This window comes from Solenopsis invicta, chromosome 1, assembly GCF_016802725.1.
Source record: "Solenopsis invicta isolate M01_SB chromosome 1, UNIL_Sinv_3.0, whole genome shotgun sequence".
Classification (NCBI taxonomy): domain Eukaryota; kingdom Metazoa; phylum Arthropoda; class Insecta; order Hymenoptera; family Formicidae; genus Solenopsis; species Solenopsis invicta.
The window spans coordinates 20844960-20861707 of NC_052664.1; the positions used below are offsets into that span (position 1 = coordinate 20844960).

General features: G+C 34.1%; 2 protein-coding genes across 3 annotated transcripts in view; one reads left to right on the top strand and one right to left on the bottom strand.

The window, feature by feature from the left end:
* Positions 1 to 561: 561 nt before the first annotated feature.
* Positions 562 to 16748, top strand: part of LOC105194829 — a 173732-nt gene continuing 157545 nt past the window's right edge. For both annotated transcript variants that reach the window (XM_039451658.1, XM_039451661.1), the window contains exon 1: positions 562 to 1035. The gene's annotated coding sequence lies outside the window, so the exon portion shown is untranslated. The remainder of the gene's footprint in view (positions 1036 to 16748) is intronic.
* LOC105194765 (venom acid phosphatase Acph-1) lies at positions 9270 to 15660 on the bottom strand. Its single transcript, XM_011159854.3, has 7 exons — positions 15107 to 15660; positions 14568 to 14675; positions 13650 to 13915; positions 13195 to 13351; positions 12989 to 13112; positions 10851 to 11062; positions 9270 to 10245 (listed from the first exon to the last, which is right to left on the bottom strand). The coding sequence occupies exons 1-7, from the start codon at positions 15197 to 15199 to the stop codon at positions 9979 to 9981; spliced, it is 1227 nt and encodes a 408-aa protein (XP_011158156.2). The 5' UTR covers positions 15200 to 15660; the 3' UTR covers positions 9270 to 9978.

Below are 16748 nucleotides of genomic sequence, written 5' to 3' on the forward strand. Positions count from 1 at the left end.
ATGCTCTTGAAAAAAAATCGGTTTCTTTTTATATTTGTAAGTTAATACCGTCGAGACGATAAAAGATATAAATAAAAGTTTTATGGTTTTGTGTACACTTTATGACAATTTACTCAGATTTTTTGGAAATGTCATTTTTTCGAAATTCTCCCTGCCCTCTAAATTTTAAGAGCGTGTTTCACCTTCTTAACGATCGTATGGACACACGTATAAAAAAAAAACGTACGTTTCTTATTTTGATTTAGATTACAACATATCCAAAGCTTATCGAAATCCGGAGTGTAAGGCTTGCATAAATTTGCTTGTGAATATTTATTCATTTATTCGAATATTAGACATATTTCCCGGACACGCGCGATCAAATCCCTAGCCGATGTTTGCCCGACACCCTGTAGACGGCGCGCGACTGCGCAGTTTGGCGCCGCGCGTCGGAGTTTCGCACCGCGAAAATTGCGAAAGCGAGTCGCGGTCGCCGCGTAATGACGTCGCCGGCAGCAAGGGCACCTGGATTCCTAGTTCCTTTCCTGGCACCTGCTGCCTACGATGCACCGCCGTGGAAGCCTGAGGCGTGACAGCGGCAATATCAACCAGGCAACGTGCGTGCATTCGCGAGCCGTTCGCTAACCTGTCACACACACGACGCGCGACGCGAGTATTTTGACGCGGTTACCTCGGCGTGTGTCGTCCTCGTGTACGTTGTCGGAACGTACGAAACGGAAGTGAACGGCCGCGGGAATTCGGAAGCGCGATCGCGAATGGAGCGGTGACAGAGGGGACGGATTCGCACCGGCGCGAATTCGATCGAACGGCCATGCTCGATCCGATCTGTGTGCAACGAGTCTGGGAATGCGCGAGCCCGGTACGACGACGACGGCGGCAGCAGCTCGTGTACCGCAGCGTGCAGGACAGCATTTTCGAAGCGTGACGATTCGCCGATGGAAACCCGCCCCGTGCCGCGGAGGCGAGCGTGATTTTTGGCCGCGACCCGACGCGGCGACCAGCCGACGAAACGGCAGCTTTCTCAGGATTCATCGGGTAAGTAATCGTCGAGCTGTCGCGTGTCCGTCTAACGTGTCTCAACGCCTTTGAAATCGTTGATGCATTCGCGTGCATCTTGCGCGCGGCTACGTTACATAAAACGACACGCGATTAAATGTGAGTCACGTTTGCGCAACCTGACGCCGCGTCGCCGGCGTGAAGTCACGTCCCCCGATTCTATAATCCGGACGAAATTTCAACGAACGGGCGCGCGGTTCTTGTCGGCGATTCCGTAAACAGGAATCGCATATCTCATACTTTCCAATATCAGTATGACATAAAAGCAAAACTGGTTAAACCGTTCCTTCTCTCTTTTCTTTTGAGGAGATGATTGTTTTTCGACATGCCGGAGATTATGGTAATGATTATCCCAATTACAAACGACGTTTTCTTACAGTCAGAAGTAGGAATTATAAAAATTCAGCTTTATTCGTGTTTACTGGAATATCATTTTTTTTTTTCTAAATTAAAATCAGTGTCGAAAGTTTTATTTTAAAAAGTGACTCTTATTAAGGATGCATGTATATCACATTTCAAAATATTATCAAAAAATTAAAAATTTTGTAGATTGTTCTATTACGTTTCAGTATCTGTATAAAATTCACGTATATTTCTCCTACTGATTTAAAAGTTACTTAAATCAATAAGAGATTTTTGTTTGCTTGTGATTCTTATATAAAATTGCGTTTTATAATAGTTGTTTGCAAATTTGATGAAATAGCATTGTGACTTAATTTTTAATTTTAAAATTAATTGAAATTAATTTTTTTTACGTAAATTAACGCTTAATAAATATTTGTGCAAAGGTTTATTTGAATCTACTTACTCGTTTATAAGTTATTTACTTAATACTGTAGCATTTTAAAGTCATTTTTGCTGCAAAATCCATTATAAATCAAGTTTTTCTTTCTTTCCTTCTTTTCAGCTAATTTTGGAGTCAACATTCAAACATTTGCGATCAAAATTTGTTATCGTTGGTTAAAGAAAAGAAAAAAAAACGAATAAATCCGAAAAGTTTTCATTTTTTAAATTTTGATAACTTTCGATAACTCGAATGTATAGTCAAAATGTTCTTAAAACGACAATTGAAAGCAAGGATAATGGAAAAATTACTTTTTAAAAATTACTTGTTTTTTACTACATCAGAACATTTTTTTTTTTTAAACGAAAATCACTGATAAATGTTTTATTTTGAAAAAAATTAATGTTTGACAGACGTAAAAGAAATAATAGTAAAAATTTATTACTATTTTTAAAAAATAACACTTGTTTATAATAAGAATGACAACGAAAGTAGGGAAACTACAAAAAATAACTTTTTACTTGCCAAAATATTACTTTTTTGTGAAACGGAAATCAGCGATGGATATTCTATTTTTCCTTTGAAAGAGAAATAAATATTTTTTATAGATATGGAAAATATTGAACTAGTAACAATTTGCTATTAGGTATTTCAAAAAAACTTTGTTGTCGAAATGACAATTGAAAACAGTAATTATAGAAAAGCATTCCATTCGTTTACTAGAATATTAACTTTTCTCTGTGCAAAAATCTGTGACGAATGTTTCTTCTTTTAAAAAAATAAACTTGTTTGATGGATATGGCAAATACTAGTAACAATTTGCTATTATTCCAAAAAATGACAATTGAAAACAGCATTTATAGAAAAGCAATTTTCCATTTGTTTGCTAGAATGTTAGCTTTTCTCTTTGCAAAAATCAGTGATGGATTTTTATTTTTCTTTTAAAAAAATCAACTTTTCTGCTGGATGTGGAAATACTAGTAACAACAATTTGCTATGATTAAAAAAAAAATACCACTTTCTTGTTCAAATGAAAATTGAAAATAGAGATTATAAAAAAGCAAATTTCCATTTGTTTACCAGAACATACTTATTCTTTATACACAAATCGATGATGAATATTCTATTTTCTTTTGCAAAATTAATATTAACAGACGTGGAAAATACTAGTAACAATTTGCTACCATTCCAAAAAATGACACTATTGTACCCAAATGACAATTGAAAATAGCAATTATAGAAAAGCAACTTTCTACTCGCTTGCTGGAGCATTACACTTTCTCGTAGCGAATATCGGTGATTGACAAGTTGCGCACACTTAGGCAAATGCTTGGTATTATCTCCCTTTTCGATCTGGTCTTAGGTAAGAGTAATTAGTTTCGTAACTTTGAAAACTGTTCGGTCGCTATGCGGTTTCTATCGACTCCCAGGAATTAATTAAAGTACGTCTCGTATTTTATCGTGATAACGGGCATCATTGGTTGCGTCTCGTCACACGTTCCGATTCACGTGCTGCAATTATCGCGATGTCCGCGAGTTACACAGTCGCATAGTTTACGATTCAGTCAGACGCTTCATAAAAAAATATGATTTACGATAAATATTAATAGATCGCGAATCAGATTGTTCACGCAGACACGAATTTACGAGATAATTTGTCATGTAAGTTGAAGATTATTTACTTTACTTTTTTAACACGGTGCGTTAATTAGATTTATTAATTGTTTGCAAAAAAGTCCATTGTTCTTGCGCTGGGATTGTGATTTTGTCGTGTTAATTCATGGATTAAGTTGAATTTACGACGACGAATATCGAATTGTTTCGCTGTTGAACGCTCTTCGGACTCAATCGCGAAAAATATCGCAGCGATTCGACAAAATCGTGATTTCCCTCTACCCCTTTTACGTGACATGAGATACAATCCTGCCGAAACATACAAAATGCATTTGCTGATGTAACGCAGTTGCTGTTGATAATGCACTCGCTTGCATACCGCAGACTCGATTTCGCCATTAGTATTTCGCGAAGCGAGTAAAAGACGTTCCATTTTGCGATTTCGGTATGCGATCATTGCGAACAGGGCAACAAACACGTATACAGTCGCACAGAGCGAGTTAGGTGAACCACGTTAGAAAAAGGAAAATTGTCGAAAATTCTTCATTGATCGCGTTTATCCTCATCGTCCGAGATGATAAAGACAATTTATTGGTCGGGGAACCGCGGAGCTTCGAGGCGCAGCTGACGTAATCGTCACGCAGGTGAATCTCGCGCGTAAGAAAAGTACGCGCACTTACGCACTGCTTAAATTATACGGCCGAAGGGAAGCTGCGATGGTTTGATGCTCGCGGCCGTGCGCGCGCGCCATCGTAAAATGCAAACAATGCTCCTCCTTCGTCATTCCTCGTAACAATCGCATCTGTTATCGCCTTTCTCCTCCCACTTTGTTCGACTTTTTCCAACTTGTTCGATCCCCTTGGTTTCCGGTCTTTACGGAGAACACGCACGTACTTATATTTTTGCGTCTTTACTAAGAACCTGTGCACATTACTTTCCATTTCGATTATTGTCTCGCCCTACATGTTGGCTGGTCGTTAAAGCTGAAAGCAAATTGCGATGTATCCGTACAACTTGGGTCGTGTTCCGTTATACACTAAAAATGAAAAAAAAAATTAAATAAATAAAAATGAATAATATACGTAGCGTAAACTATAGGTTTTCAGTACTGGCAGTGTAATTCGGTCTTGAAATATTGTATTTCACGCGCGAATCTCAAACCTTGTTTCTGATCTATTTTCGACTATTTCCGATAATAATAACAAAGAATAATAGTAGCCCCTTGAATGTTTATAGTAAGAATTGAATAGATTAAATATTTTATTTGCAAAATGCAATCAAAAAAGGCTTATGAGGAGTACATAGTGGATTGCCAATTTACAATAAGCTTTTTATCCAAATATATTCTGCATAAAAGTATTATTGAAAATGTCTTTAAAAAATGAGAGATTATTCCACTTAAATGTGACAATAAGAAAGATTTGTATTAACAGTTATAAATGCTAGCAGCTGTTCCAATTGTCGATATCTATAATCGTAAGTAAACTAAAATAATGACAAAATAAAATTTATTCTTAATTTGTCTTTAAAAAAATTAAAATCTATAAGACGGTTTTAACAATACGAATCAATAATTAAATAAATATTCATGCGATATAATGTTTTAGGTATAATAGTTGTCATAAGCAAATAATAGAGTATTAATTTCGATTTGTATTCAAAATTTCATCAGCTAAACATTATTGACTGTTTAACTCTCCAGTAAACATTATTTAACAATAATCTAACATTTTCGATATTATAATTTCTAACAATGTAACTGTTATGTACATGTGTCATATTACATTTATGTGGATAAATGGAAAATCATAATATTGTAGGAAATGATAATATTATATGTAACATTAATTATGATATTGACACCGAGGTACATGATTTTGAAATTATAATATTAAATGTTTGATTCTTACTGAATATTAACTAAAATAATTAAAAAATTGTATAGAATATTGATTATGTTTATATTTTCTTATTATTTTTTTATATCTATTTAGCCATCGATATATATTTGCTGACAATCAAAATTATTGAAATTATTTTAAAAAAAAATACACTATATGGTAAAATTTTTCGCATAACGTAAACTAGAAATTCTTCACGATGCTTCTTCACCGTTGCCGTATCTGTCCCTGCTACTTAACAATCGCGTGCCTATTGAGAAACTCTTGCCTTGAGAGGACATTACCTGCGTTCATCGATGGTATGCATTCCCACACCTTCACCTTTATACTTTTAAGATTTACCGTTTTTTTCAATGAGATACTCATATACTCCTGCATGTCGTGCGATCACCATTTGTGTCATTCATGAACGACTCGAGAAGGAAGAATAACATACATTACAAAATTCCTCTTTTCTCTTATTAACATATAATTATCTCTTTTAGCATCACGAAAAATCGTTAACGTTTTTCTGTATACATTGTATGTTTATAAAGAATTTTGTGTGCGTAAATAAATATGCATACGTATATACAGGGTGGCTCATTTTATTTAATTCAATCAATTTTCTTTGAAATTATTGATGATACAAAAAAATTTCTCCGATGGAAAAGGAATGGTTTCAAGAGTATTTTGGTCACGTTGTTTTTTTTTCTAGATAGAGGTACCAAGACAATGTAAAGATTGTCGCCATTTTTTAAATATAATTATTTTCTTTATACTTTTTTTTTAATATTTTAGTCTGAAAAAAACGACATGATTAAAATACACTTACCTCAAAACTCTTTCACTTTCAAACATATTTTTGTATGATCGGAGAACATTGACTGGATTGATTAAAACAACTCATTATATATATATATATGTGTGTACAGGATGTTTATTAATGGTTGTCCCCACGTTTTACCAGGAGCACGCATTTGTTATTTCTAATATAATAATGTTAGAAATACATATCCGTTGGTAAATATTGCTCCTATGGTAAAAAGTGGCTACAACCATTACTAAACACCCTGTATATATAAGATGTATATATGACATATATATATAGCATTATTTTTTGTATATGCATAAATTTATAATTTTATGTATGATTTTATAATACATAAAATATAATTATATATGATAAAAATTATACATTATTATATAATTATATATATGAATAAATAATATATAAATATATGTATAATTTTTATTGTATATACGCGCATAGTATATTCTATAATATCGGACAATTCTTTAATATCGTATTTAAATTAGATGAATTAAGAAATTCTAATAAAAAAATGTTGAGGTTATAATAATTTTTTTTTTAGTTATAAACGAAGCAAAATTGACCAATAGTATTGCGTATACTCACGCGTGCTCAGACTCATAATTACACGTTTACACGCGTACCTATCTGTCAACGTAATTCGAAGTGATGTAATCATTATCCATGTACTACGCTGAATGTGTTGGATCTTTACCACGATCTCGAGATGGTAGTACAAGGTCTCGTTATGCGCGGCTGTTCCAACAACCCGTATTCATCCAAGATCAAACAACCTTCGATTATTTGAATCTCCGCAGAATTCCCTTTATGGTGAAAACTTTGGTATCTGTAAAGTCTCCGAAAAATTCACTTGGACCAATCTTTCGTCCAGAAAAATAAAAAGTTCTGAAGGAACGAACTGAAGGAAGATTTTTAAACTGCTCAAAGGTGATTGAAGATCGTCAAAAGAAACGATACAAACATTACGAAGATGGCATCCAATGGCAAATATTGTCTTTGATTTCTCTTTAAAAATCACTACAAACTTTCCGAATAATCAAACTTCTGTTAACATTAGATTTCAGATGCCCTCGTCATATGCTTAAAATAGCTTTGGTAAACAAGTACGAGCAGCAAACCGATTATCGATCGTATTAACGAGCTATTCAGATTCCAAAGCTTTAGCGATTCCACACTATTAATTATTCAAATTGAGCGGCGTACTTACGTACTGTGCATATATACAATTTCGTATAAATCAGTACTGCGGTTACTCGCGGCGTTTATCGGATAGTACAGTGCGCACTGGACTACGCCAAAGGCGGGAAATTATGTTCGCAATCATATCTAAAAGGGTTTCCCTTAGCTGGAAACGCTCTGCCGGCCGAGCGACTGTGCGTGTGTTAGATCGTGAATCAGTAATATATCGCGTAAGATTTTAGTCAGTACCCAGTAAAATACAAGCGGGTATCTTGGAATAAAAATACAAAATGTAATCGTGACATATTTAAAAACTTCATACACAGTAGAAAACATTGTATTTATGTTAAAACCGGTGTTTCTTAAAATTTTTGTGTTAATTTAACATAACGTTATTACGTTATTTGAACATTTTGTGTTGATATTTGACATTTCTCAGTGTTAAAATTACAATTTATGAGCAAATAAACGAGATGTATGTATCAACATGTTATAGATGTTAATTTCATTGAAGAAATAATTTCCATATTTCGTTTCCAAACTGTGTCGAAGTGTTATAGTTTTTGCATTAACTTTTTACATAATATTTACGTTACTTTCTAACGTATTCATGTTGTATTAAATTAACGTAAAAATTTGAGTGGGCTGTTTGGGACATGCTTTGGGATATATTTGTGTTAAATTTTACACTTTTCCAACTGTGTAGATTGCGTTCGTATTTACCTCCAATCTCTAATACAAATAACACTTGCTATTTATAAATCAGATAGAAGTCGTCGCTATCAACGTTTTATACCGTTTTAATCTGCGACTCGGTCGCATTAATAACTTCCTTGACGACGAGAAGAGTGATGGAACAACTGTATCATTTGTCCGACGACACTGTACCTTGGCAAGCGAGCTATCAAGAACCGTCGTTATGTAAATAACGCGCTTGATACGAAACGTGCTTCTTGACGGAGTGCATCCCAGGTGCGCACGCATCCGTAGTTTCGCCACGGAAGGTGAATCACCGTGACGAAAGTGCAGGGACCCCTTCTGATGCGCGTATCTGCCTTGAGATACCTTGATTCCATGCAGAACGGAAAAACGGCGGCGAAGGATCGCGAATTGCGGCAGTGTTTCTCAAACGTCCCCTGTGATAACTTAGCGCGCTATCAAAACGCGATATTAAACGTCGCGCCGTTACACGCGATGAGATAGATTGCCCTTTTCTCTTTGCAATTTCAACGGCGCTCTATATCATTGCGACGAATGTGTTGATCGAAGCAACGACGTCTATTTCCACCTCGCGACTCTCTGTACGGGGCACCGCTCTTCGATCGCGCTTTCCTCAGGTTCTTGAACTCCTCACCTCGACGAAAATAGGAGAGTCGATCCGTTCGTTTTGGAATCAAATTTGCTCCAATTTTGCATTCGCCAAACGAAGAGTTTAATCCGATTGCGGTTATCTATGATGTTAAAATACCTGCCAAAGTGTCATTTATTTTTCACATCTCTGGGTCACCGTACTATTCTGCCAGATCTTTATGAAAATTTTACTACGTATTTAATATGTGAAGAAAATTTATATCTCTTTTGTCGCTTGGTACTGTATTAAGTATATTTGCATAAGTGTCTACACTAAGAGCAATAATTACCAAACGTTTAATTAAATAATGATCATGTGAATTTTGTAGGTACTAGTACTAAAAACTTGGTTATAATTAACGAAACATTTGGCTATAAGTTGTACGAAAACAATTATTTGGAATAAGGCTGCAGATTGTTTGATCAAAACAACTAAATATATGTTTAGTAATTATAACGTACTATAACATGCATTCGATCACTATTTAATTAAACGTTTGGTCTATCTTATCAAATATTTCTCTCATTGTCAGTGTATGTGCACACATGAAAATGAAGATAGAGGAAAGGAAATCTTTCATCGATTTATTAATACTTGGCTTGTCGATTTCTACGCGTAATTATAAATATTATTTATTATATCTATTATATTTATACTTTACAATATTTAAATTAAATACTACGTATATTTATAAATATTATTTAACATATTTATTATTTTACAATTTTTTAAATGAGGTCTTATATTGATGTAACACTAAAATGTGGTTTCTAAAAGCTTAAAATGGTAATGAAAATTGTCATGTATCGCAGGTAATTTTGATCGATAATTACTTACGAGCGTTAATGAATGTTTAAATTAGTTTTAACGAATTTAAAAGTCCTATATTCTAATAGTGCGCGTTTACGAATGAGAAACGTTCGCTTCCAATATGATTAGGTTATCGATGCCACTATTAAATTGATATACTGATAACTATTTACATATGTACAGTGGTCCGTGTATAACGCGACAGAGTAACAACGCGTGCGGTAAAATGCATCAACGCGATAACCACAGCACGTGCAGCAAAACGTATAGCCGCAACCTCGGGCTTCCCGAACGCTCATAGTTCGGCGAAGTATTTCCGATACAAGTATCGGTCAGAACGCGCGCTGCGTCGATTATTTTCGCAACTATTTCTCTTTAACTTAAAATCACTTTGCTTCTATCTTTCTCTGCGAAAAAAAAATAAAAAGAAAAGAATAGATATCTAGAATTCTAGCTGCATTGATAAGAATCACTTTTGCACGAATTTTGATGTGAACGCAAGGAGAACGGTGAGAAAAATGTACCTCCAAGACACGTTGTTGGCGATACATGTCGCTGACGATCGATGATGCGCGTTTATCTTAAGACTTTCCGTTTTATTTCGACAGTAGTACTCGTCGTCACTCGGCAGAATGTCCTTCACAATGCCAAGGAAATCGTCAAAAGGACACATTTCCGCGCAACCTGGGATCGTTTGTACTTTTAGCTGTTCTGTAACGCCAGTCCATAGCAAGACCTACGGGGAAAGATATACGAGAAAAATTAATCTCCTAATAAATTAAATTCAATTAATAGAAATACAATAATGATAAAAGATAAAAAAGATCTAATTCAAGTTATAAGAATAAATATAATACAAGTTGCGTAGATTAATTTAGTTTTCTTTAAACTAAATTAAGTTAAAGTCAATGCCTTAAAAATTAATTTAGGTATATTAAAGTTGTATAAATAAAATCACATAATTTATTATGGAAGTTGCTTTAAAATGAAATTAAGTTAAATTAATTTTAAAAAACATTTATTAAATTAGAATGTCATAATTTTTTAAAGTTAGATTAATTTAAATAAAGCAATTATAATATGGATCATCAAATAAATTAATATTTTATTTGTAAATTAAATTTATTTTAACAAAGAAATATTGTTTTTTTTTTTATATAGGAATGTATTTTTTTACAAAAAAAAATTTCTTGTTTGCAAGTTGCATAAAAGCTAAGTTTTTTTTAAATTATATTTTGCGAAAAGTAGATTTGTTATCGATTGCTCTCTTCAAAATCTGTTATTATAAAAACAAATATAATTCCTAGACTTATTTGTTGCGTGAAGTATCATGTAACATACCCGAATGTAATAAATTCCCTTTTTATCGCGAAGTGTCTCAAGAATGATCGTGGCTCCATAAGCTGGTACCGTTGGTTCATTCGTTCCTAAAGCATAGGCAAGGGCAGCCACATTAACTTCGTGGGCGCCAAATAGAAAAGCTTTCCTGTCACGTATTAATTTTCCCTCTCGGTGTGCCTGAACGTCATCCACCATTTTGCGAAGCAGCATGCCTACACATGTGTATAATTAAACGTAATTTTGTTCATAACTAATGAAATAAAAATAAAATGCAAAATCTCAAACCGAGTCTCAAACAGAATCAAAAGTCACGATGACATCAAAACGACTCCAAAATGTGATCATTAAAAATCACTTTTTGCATAATCACCACTCATTTAACATCGTTTTGATGTTATTGTGACCTGTCGTTCTGCTGGGAATGTCCCTGAAATAGATTACCAAACCTTAGCATATTCACTCCACGTACTCTCAAAGACAAAGAAAATGCATACTGAAAAAAAAATTGTTAACTTGACTTAAAATTTTCAATTAAACTTTTTTAATTCAAGAATTTATGTATTTGATTTAATTACATTGATTTAATATACCTGAATTTTGGTTTAAGCATTTTTATATATTTAACTTATATACATTAACTAAAAAAATTTAATTAAGTTGAAAAATTTAGTCAAATGAACAACTGTTTTTCTCAGTGCATGGTTCCCAGATAGTAACGTGTCTATATTGTTGCTAGTATGTTGCTCGCAATTATAGCATATATGATATTGCTATCAGAATTGTAGCAACTAAATCTGAATGTATTAACAAATTGATACTTTCATGACATGACAATTTTGGGTATTAAGTTGTCAGCAACTTGCCGATAACTTCAAAATTGTCATCAACAAAATGCGTGTTATTGCTGTTATGTTGCCATAATTTACACGACGCTCTTATATTGCCAGGTAATTCTGATGTTGTTGTGTTGCTGTTAAACTGCTGACACTTCATACATCGTTGTCTGTGAATCGCTTCAATGTATATTCGAACTTTGGTATAATCAAACTTCATTGAAGACAAATACACGGCAAGATGCCGGCACTATAGCAATTACGGATTTATGAGATTTTGCTTAGATATGCTTGTTTACCTAGGTCGTAAATCTGTAAAAACGCATTGTTTCCGAGTTACAAATGCTTTCTGCTAGTAGCAAAGTTTTACAAGAATACCTAAGAAATTCGTAGAGATCTGATCTCAAGATGAATATTGCTTTTCCTTTTAAGTTTGAAACGAACTGTTGGAAATAACTTCTTTGTACAGCAGCGCATTCTTTGCGTTTTTGTCTTATTATATGAACTTGACTGAATTTGTACAATACAATGATTGCGCTTCTAATACTCTTGTCTATTCCTTGAAATTAACAAGTAAAAATATACATTTTACATATTATATCCCAAACAGCACACAATATTTATGAGAGATTTACAAAACATTTATAATAATTATTTGAATATTCTATAAATTTTTATCAAAATATTTTATTAATGTTTTTGTATGATCTTATATAGAATATATCATAAAAATTTATCATAAACATCAATACAAATATTTATAAAGTATGCATAAAATATTTAGTTTATGTTTTGATGTTAGAAAATGTTGAATAAAGATTTTTTCTTCATAGTAATTATTGTATAAAAAAAGTAGTAGATAATAAATAACTGTGAATATTTATCATAAATATCATGCGCTGTCTTCTTGATATTTTCTTGAGAATAAATACTAAGGTCCGGTTTTTATTCCACCTCCAGATAAATCATGTAGTAAATTATCTAATCGATAAATGTCTATGTTTATACATCCTTTATTTCTCTACGTGTAAATATAGATATTTATTTATTAAACCACATATATTACCAGTTTTTGACGGTGGAAAATAAATTCTAAATTGCCTTATATTTCTTAAAAGCATTTAATCTCTGTCAAAATTCTATCACAGTTATTTAAATTTCAAAAGGAAATGCATGATTTTCATTGTGTCTTCTCACGACTACAATTCATTTTAAGCTATTTTTGTTGTTCACATATGCTTATGATAATTAAAAGTCAAAGTTTGTTGATATATTTCAGGAACATTTTTGTGCAATAGTACTAACCTCCATTTAATCTCTTTAAGGTTTTTGTGTATGATCGAAGTTTGAAGTCTAACTCTAGTATGTCTTTCATCGGACTTGGAAAAACATTCTGAGTCCACCTTGGCAGCGTCAAATTTTGCGCAGCCTAAAAATCGGTTATGTAATGAAAATTCAGACAAAAGCACTTTAGATTTATTATTAGATTTATTATCAGAATAATTGTTTACCTCCTCTTTCAGTAGATTGTACAAGTGAGCAACTGCACCCGTATTGTTAACTAGTTTACCAGTGTGGTCTGTCAAGTATTCCAATACATTCTTGTACTTGTTGACCATCTCTTTCCCACTGCCTAGCTGAAGGAATCGTTGATATTCTTCTATGTATCTAAAGAATAAAAATTGGCAGTATTAGGATAGCATTAGAGTTTTCTGTAAAATATTGCGCGCGTGCAGAGAAGCATGCAAAGATAATTAAATCTTCTTTCTCTTTTTTTTCGAATCTTTCTTATTTTACAACATAAAGGAAAAATAGTTGAGAATACCAGATAAAAAGAAGGGAAACAAAAATGTCGTAAACGTCCGTATAAAAGAAAGTCGGTAACAGGAGACTAAAGGAAAAAAATTCGAGAATTGTCAATCCTGTTAGCAGGTCCTTACGACCGATTCCCTGTAAAGTTACTCACCGATAGCAGTAATGCGGAAACAAGAGGTTGTCAGTCTTGTACGGCACGAAGAACGTCCACGCCGGAATCCAGGGCAAGTGCGGATTCCAGGTTTGCTTCTCGGAGGGCGGGAATAATCCTGCCAGAACTAACTGGAGAGACAGCTGGGTCCGTGGGACGTCCGTAGATCGGGCATAGATCTTGGCCGGCCAATAATCCGGTCCGAAATATTGATCGTATCTTTCGCGCAGCATCGTCCCGATTTTGTACTCCCGCATCTTGCCTTGCTAATTGCACGAGAAGGAGCATTGAATTGAACAGAATATCGGAGAATTAACATACACACAAGGGCTATTTTTAGACCAAACTATTTTCTCAACTTGGATGGAAATAACAATTACTCGGCGAAGTCAGGGAAGTGATTTTTATAATTTACGGAAGTTGTCGAATAATTTTCGAAGTTTTGGGAAATGGAAGTAAGCGCTTATACTTGTGTGCATAAAACGGAAACGGCAATAAAAGATGAAAAATGAAAGACACAAGAAGCATGTGACAAACGAGGATTCAATGGTAGCGCGCGCGCGCGTGCGCGCGTGCGATTTAATTTGCTTCGATATACGTTATTGATTTCAAAATTACCTTCCACGAAGAACGCGCAATAGCAGGAAATTTATAGGAAAACTGTAATTGACGACCTTTAGCGTAAGAAGTTCTCTCTGCCATTTTTAAATCAAACGTTTACGTTCCGTCGCGCAATTCTCATTTGCGAATCGTATATGAATGAATTGCTAACAATGTGAATCCGGTCGTTAAAGATATATATGGAGATTATACGTTACAATACCAGATGTTCCTGAACGATTGAATCATGCGATTGAACTGACAGTATTTGATTACGTCATGTAATACCTCGCTTTAATCGCCGTGATTAGTACTCACATTGGTCAAGTCGCCGTCGCCGATCGGATAGTAAGAGTGGTGGCGATGCGGATCATTGGGGTAGTTTTGGAACTCTCGTTGGGGCACTTTGTCACCATGGCGAAGTACCTTCGAAACAGAATATATTTATGTAAGCTATACCGTCGTCATCCGTTATCATCACTGTCACCGCACAGACGGCCGCGATAATGCAAATGTTTCGTTACTTGTCTCTCGCACGAGGGATCGCTTTCTCGTAACTTCTTAATTTCTCTCAAAAACTTTTCTCGACATCGAACTCGATACATCGCACCTGCGCAATTCGCGAAGCAAGTGTTTGCCTCCCGGCAACATGAAAGCAGTATAGAAATATCACTTATTCTACATTTTCGTAAATAAAACGGATATCGAGTGGTTATTTTTTCACAGCTTAAAAAAAATAAATAAAAAAAGCATTAAATCTTGGAAGAAAAAGGCTTAGACACTATCCTCATTATTGTCAAAGCACAAGCACTCTTTACACGTCTCTGAAAGAATGAAATAAGATTGTAAGGCTTTACCACGTGAAGCAGCTGTAATTCTACGTCGGGATCAACCGATACGGCGAGGCTGCCGAGAAATACGGTGAAAATTGTCGATTGTATGAGAAACATCCTTGCGATATCCTCCCAAAAGCACTTTGAATTCGTACGAGCACTTTCGACGCTTAATTCAAACGATCTGGACGACCGTCGCGATTGGAATCGACGATTTTACGACACGATCTACGACGGATGGTGTTTATATTTCTACTCTCGCTTCTCTGGTGGCACATGTGAGTGGGGATGGGATAAGGAATAGTCAAACAGGCTCGTAATTCCGATGATTTTTATTAACAAGTTCCCCGCTCTCAACAGGTTCCCGATCCTTTTTCCTGTCGCTGATCGTCACCTTCCACGAAGGACACGTAAGTAAACAGCAGGAAATTCACAGAAAACCGCAATTGGCGATCTTCTAGCGCAGGGAATTCTCTTGGTTATTTTTAAACCGAACGTTCACATTTCGCGCGATATCTCACTTGCGAATCGTAGGAATGAATTACGAACAACGAGGTGAATCTTAACATCTTCAACAATTTCACTTTATTGACTTTTCACAAACACATCTGATGGAAGACAGAACGTTGCAGTCTGATGTTTTTGAAAATGTGCTGATTTTAAATTGACTCAGGCAAATACGTTCACGCGGTGCATAGATTAGAGATTAGAATTTTATCTTTTGATCAAACATGATTTCGTCTTCTAAGGCAATTTTAACTTTAATTAATTTTTTATTAATTAGCTTTTTAAGTTTTAAAAAATAAAGAATAAAAGACCGTTTTTTTCTGAAAAATGTTAGATTTAGAAAAAATTATTGATAATAATTAATAATTAATAATTAATAACACTTGACAGTGAAGAAAAAAATAGAAGAAAAATATTAGTTATTAACGGTGAGTTTTTTTTATGAAAATAAATAATCATAAAATATCATTCCGATGATATTTCGTGCGTGTGTTTTTTTAGTACAGCCGCCGAATATTTTACCATTGTTATTTAACTCTGAATCGCTTTGTGTTTTGAATCTAGTCTATCTCTTTGATTTGCATTCTTCTTTTTTGTAACTGGAAAACGATTCCTTGCGCACTCATGAATGTGCTGAATTTACGAGTCTCGCAAATGCCTGGCAGTTCGAACAGGCTTATCTGCATGTACGTAAATAACAAAACGGATCTATGGGGCATAAAAGCATACCATAAAAAGCGGTACATGATTTATAAATCTGAATTTTTTTTAATTCGAGAAATTCCTTTTAGAATTGTTTATTTCAACATAATCGCACACATTTCGTTCTATAGCTTGTTAATAACTGTGTAACAGTTTCTTGATAAACACTTGATAAATATTAACAGCTGTTTGTCTATAAATAATTATTATATGAAACGTAGTACTAATTATTTTTCAATTTTGGATTGAGAAAGAACGCAATTTTGGATTTGTATTAATATATCATTATTTAGCTACTCGGATGAATAGTTCAGGAATTTTTATTTCACATATTCATAAATGAAAAGTTTGTCATTATTTAAAATTCACTTATAAACAATCCTTGAATACTTTATATGAGTTTATTGTGTCAATTGAAATCCTACTGTTATCTCAATCATTTATTTAAAGTTTAATT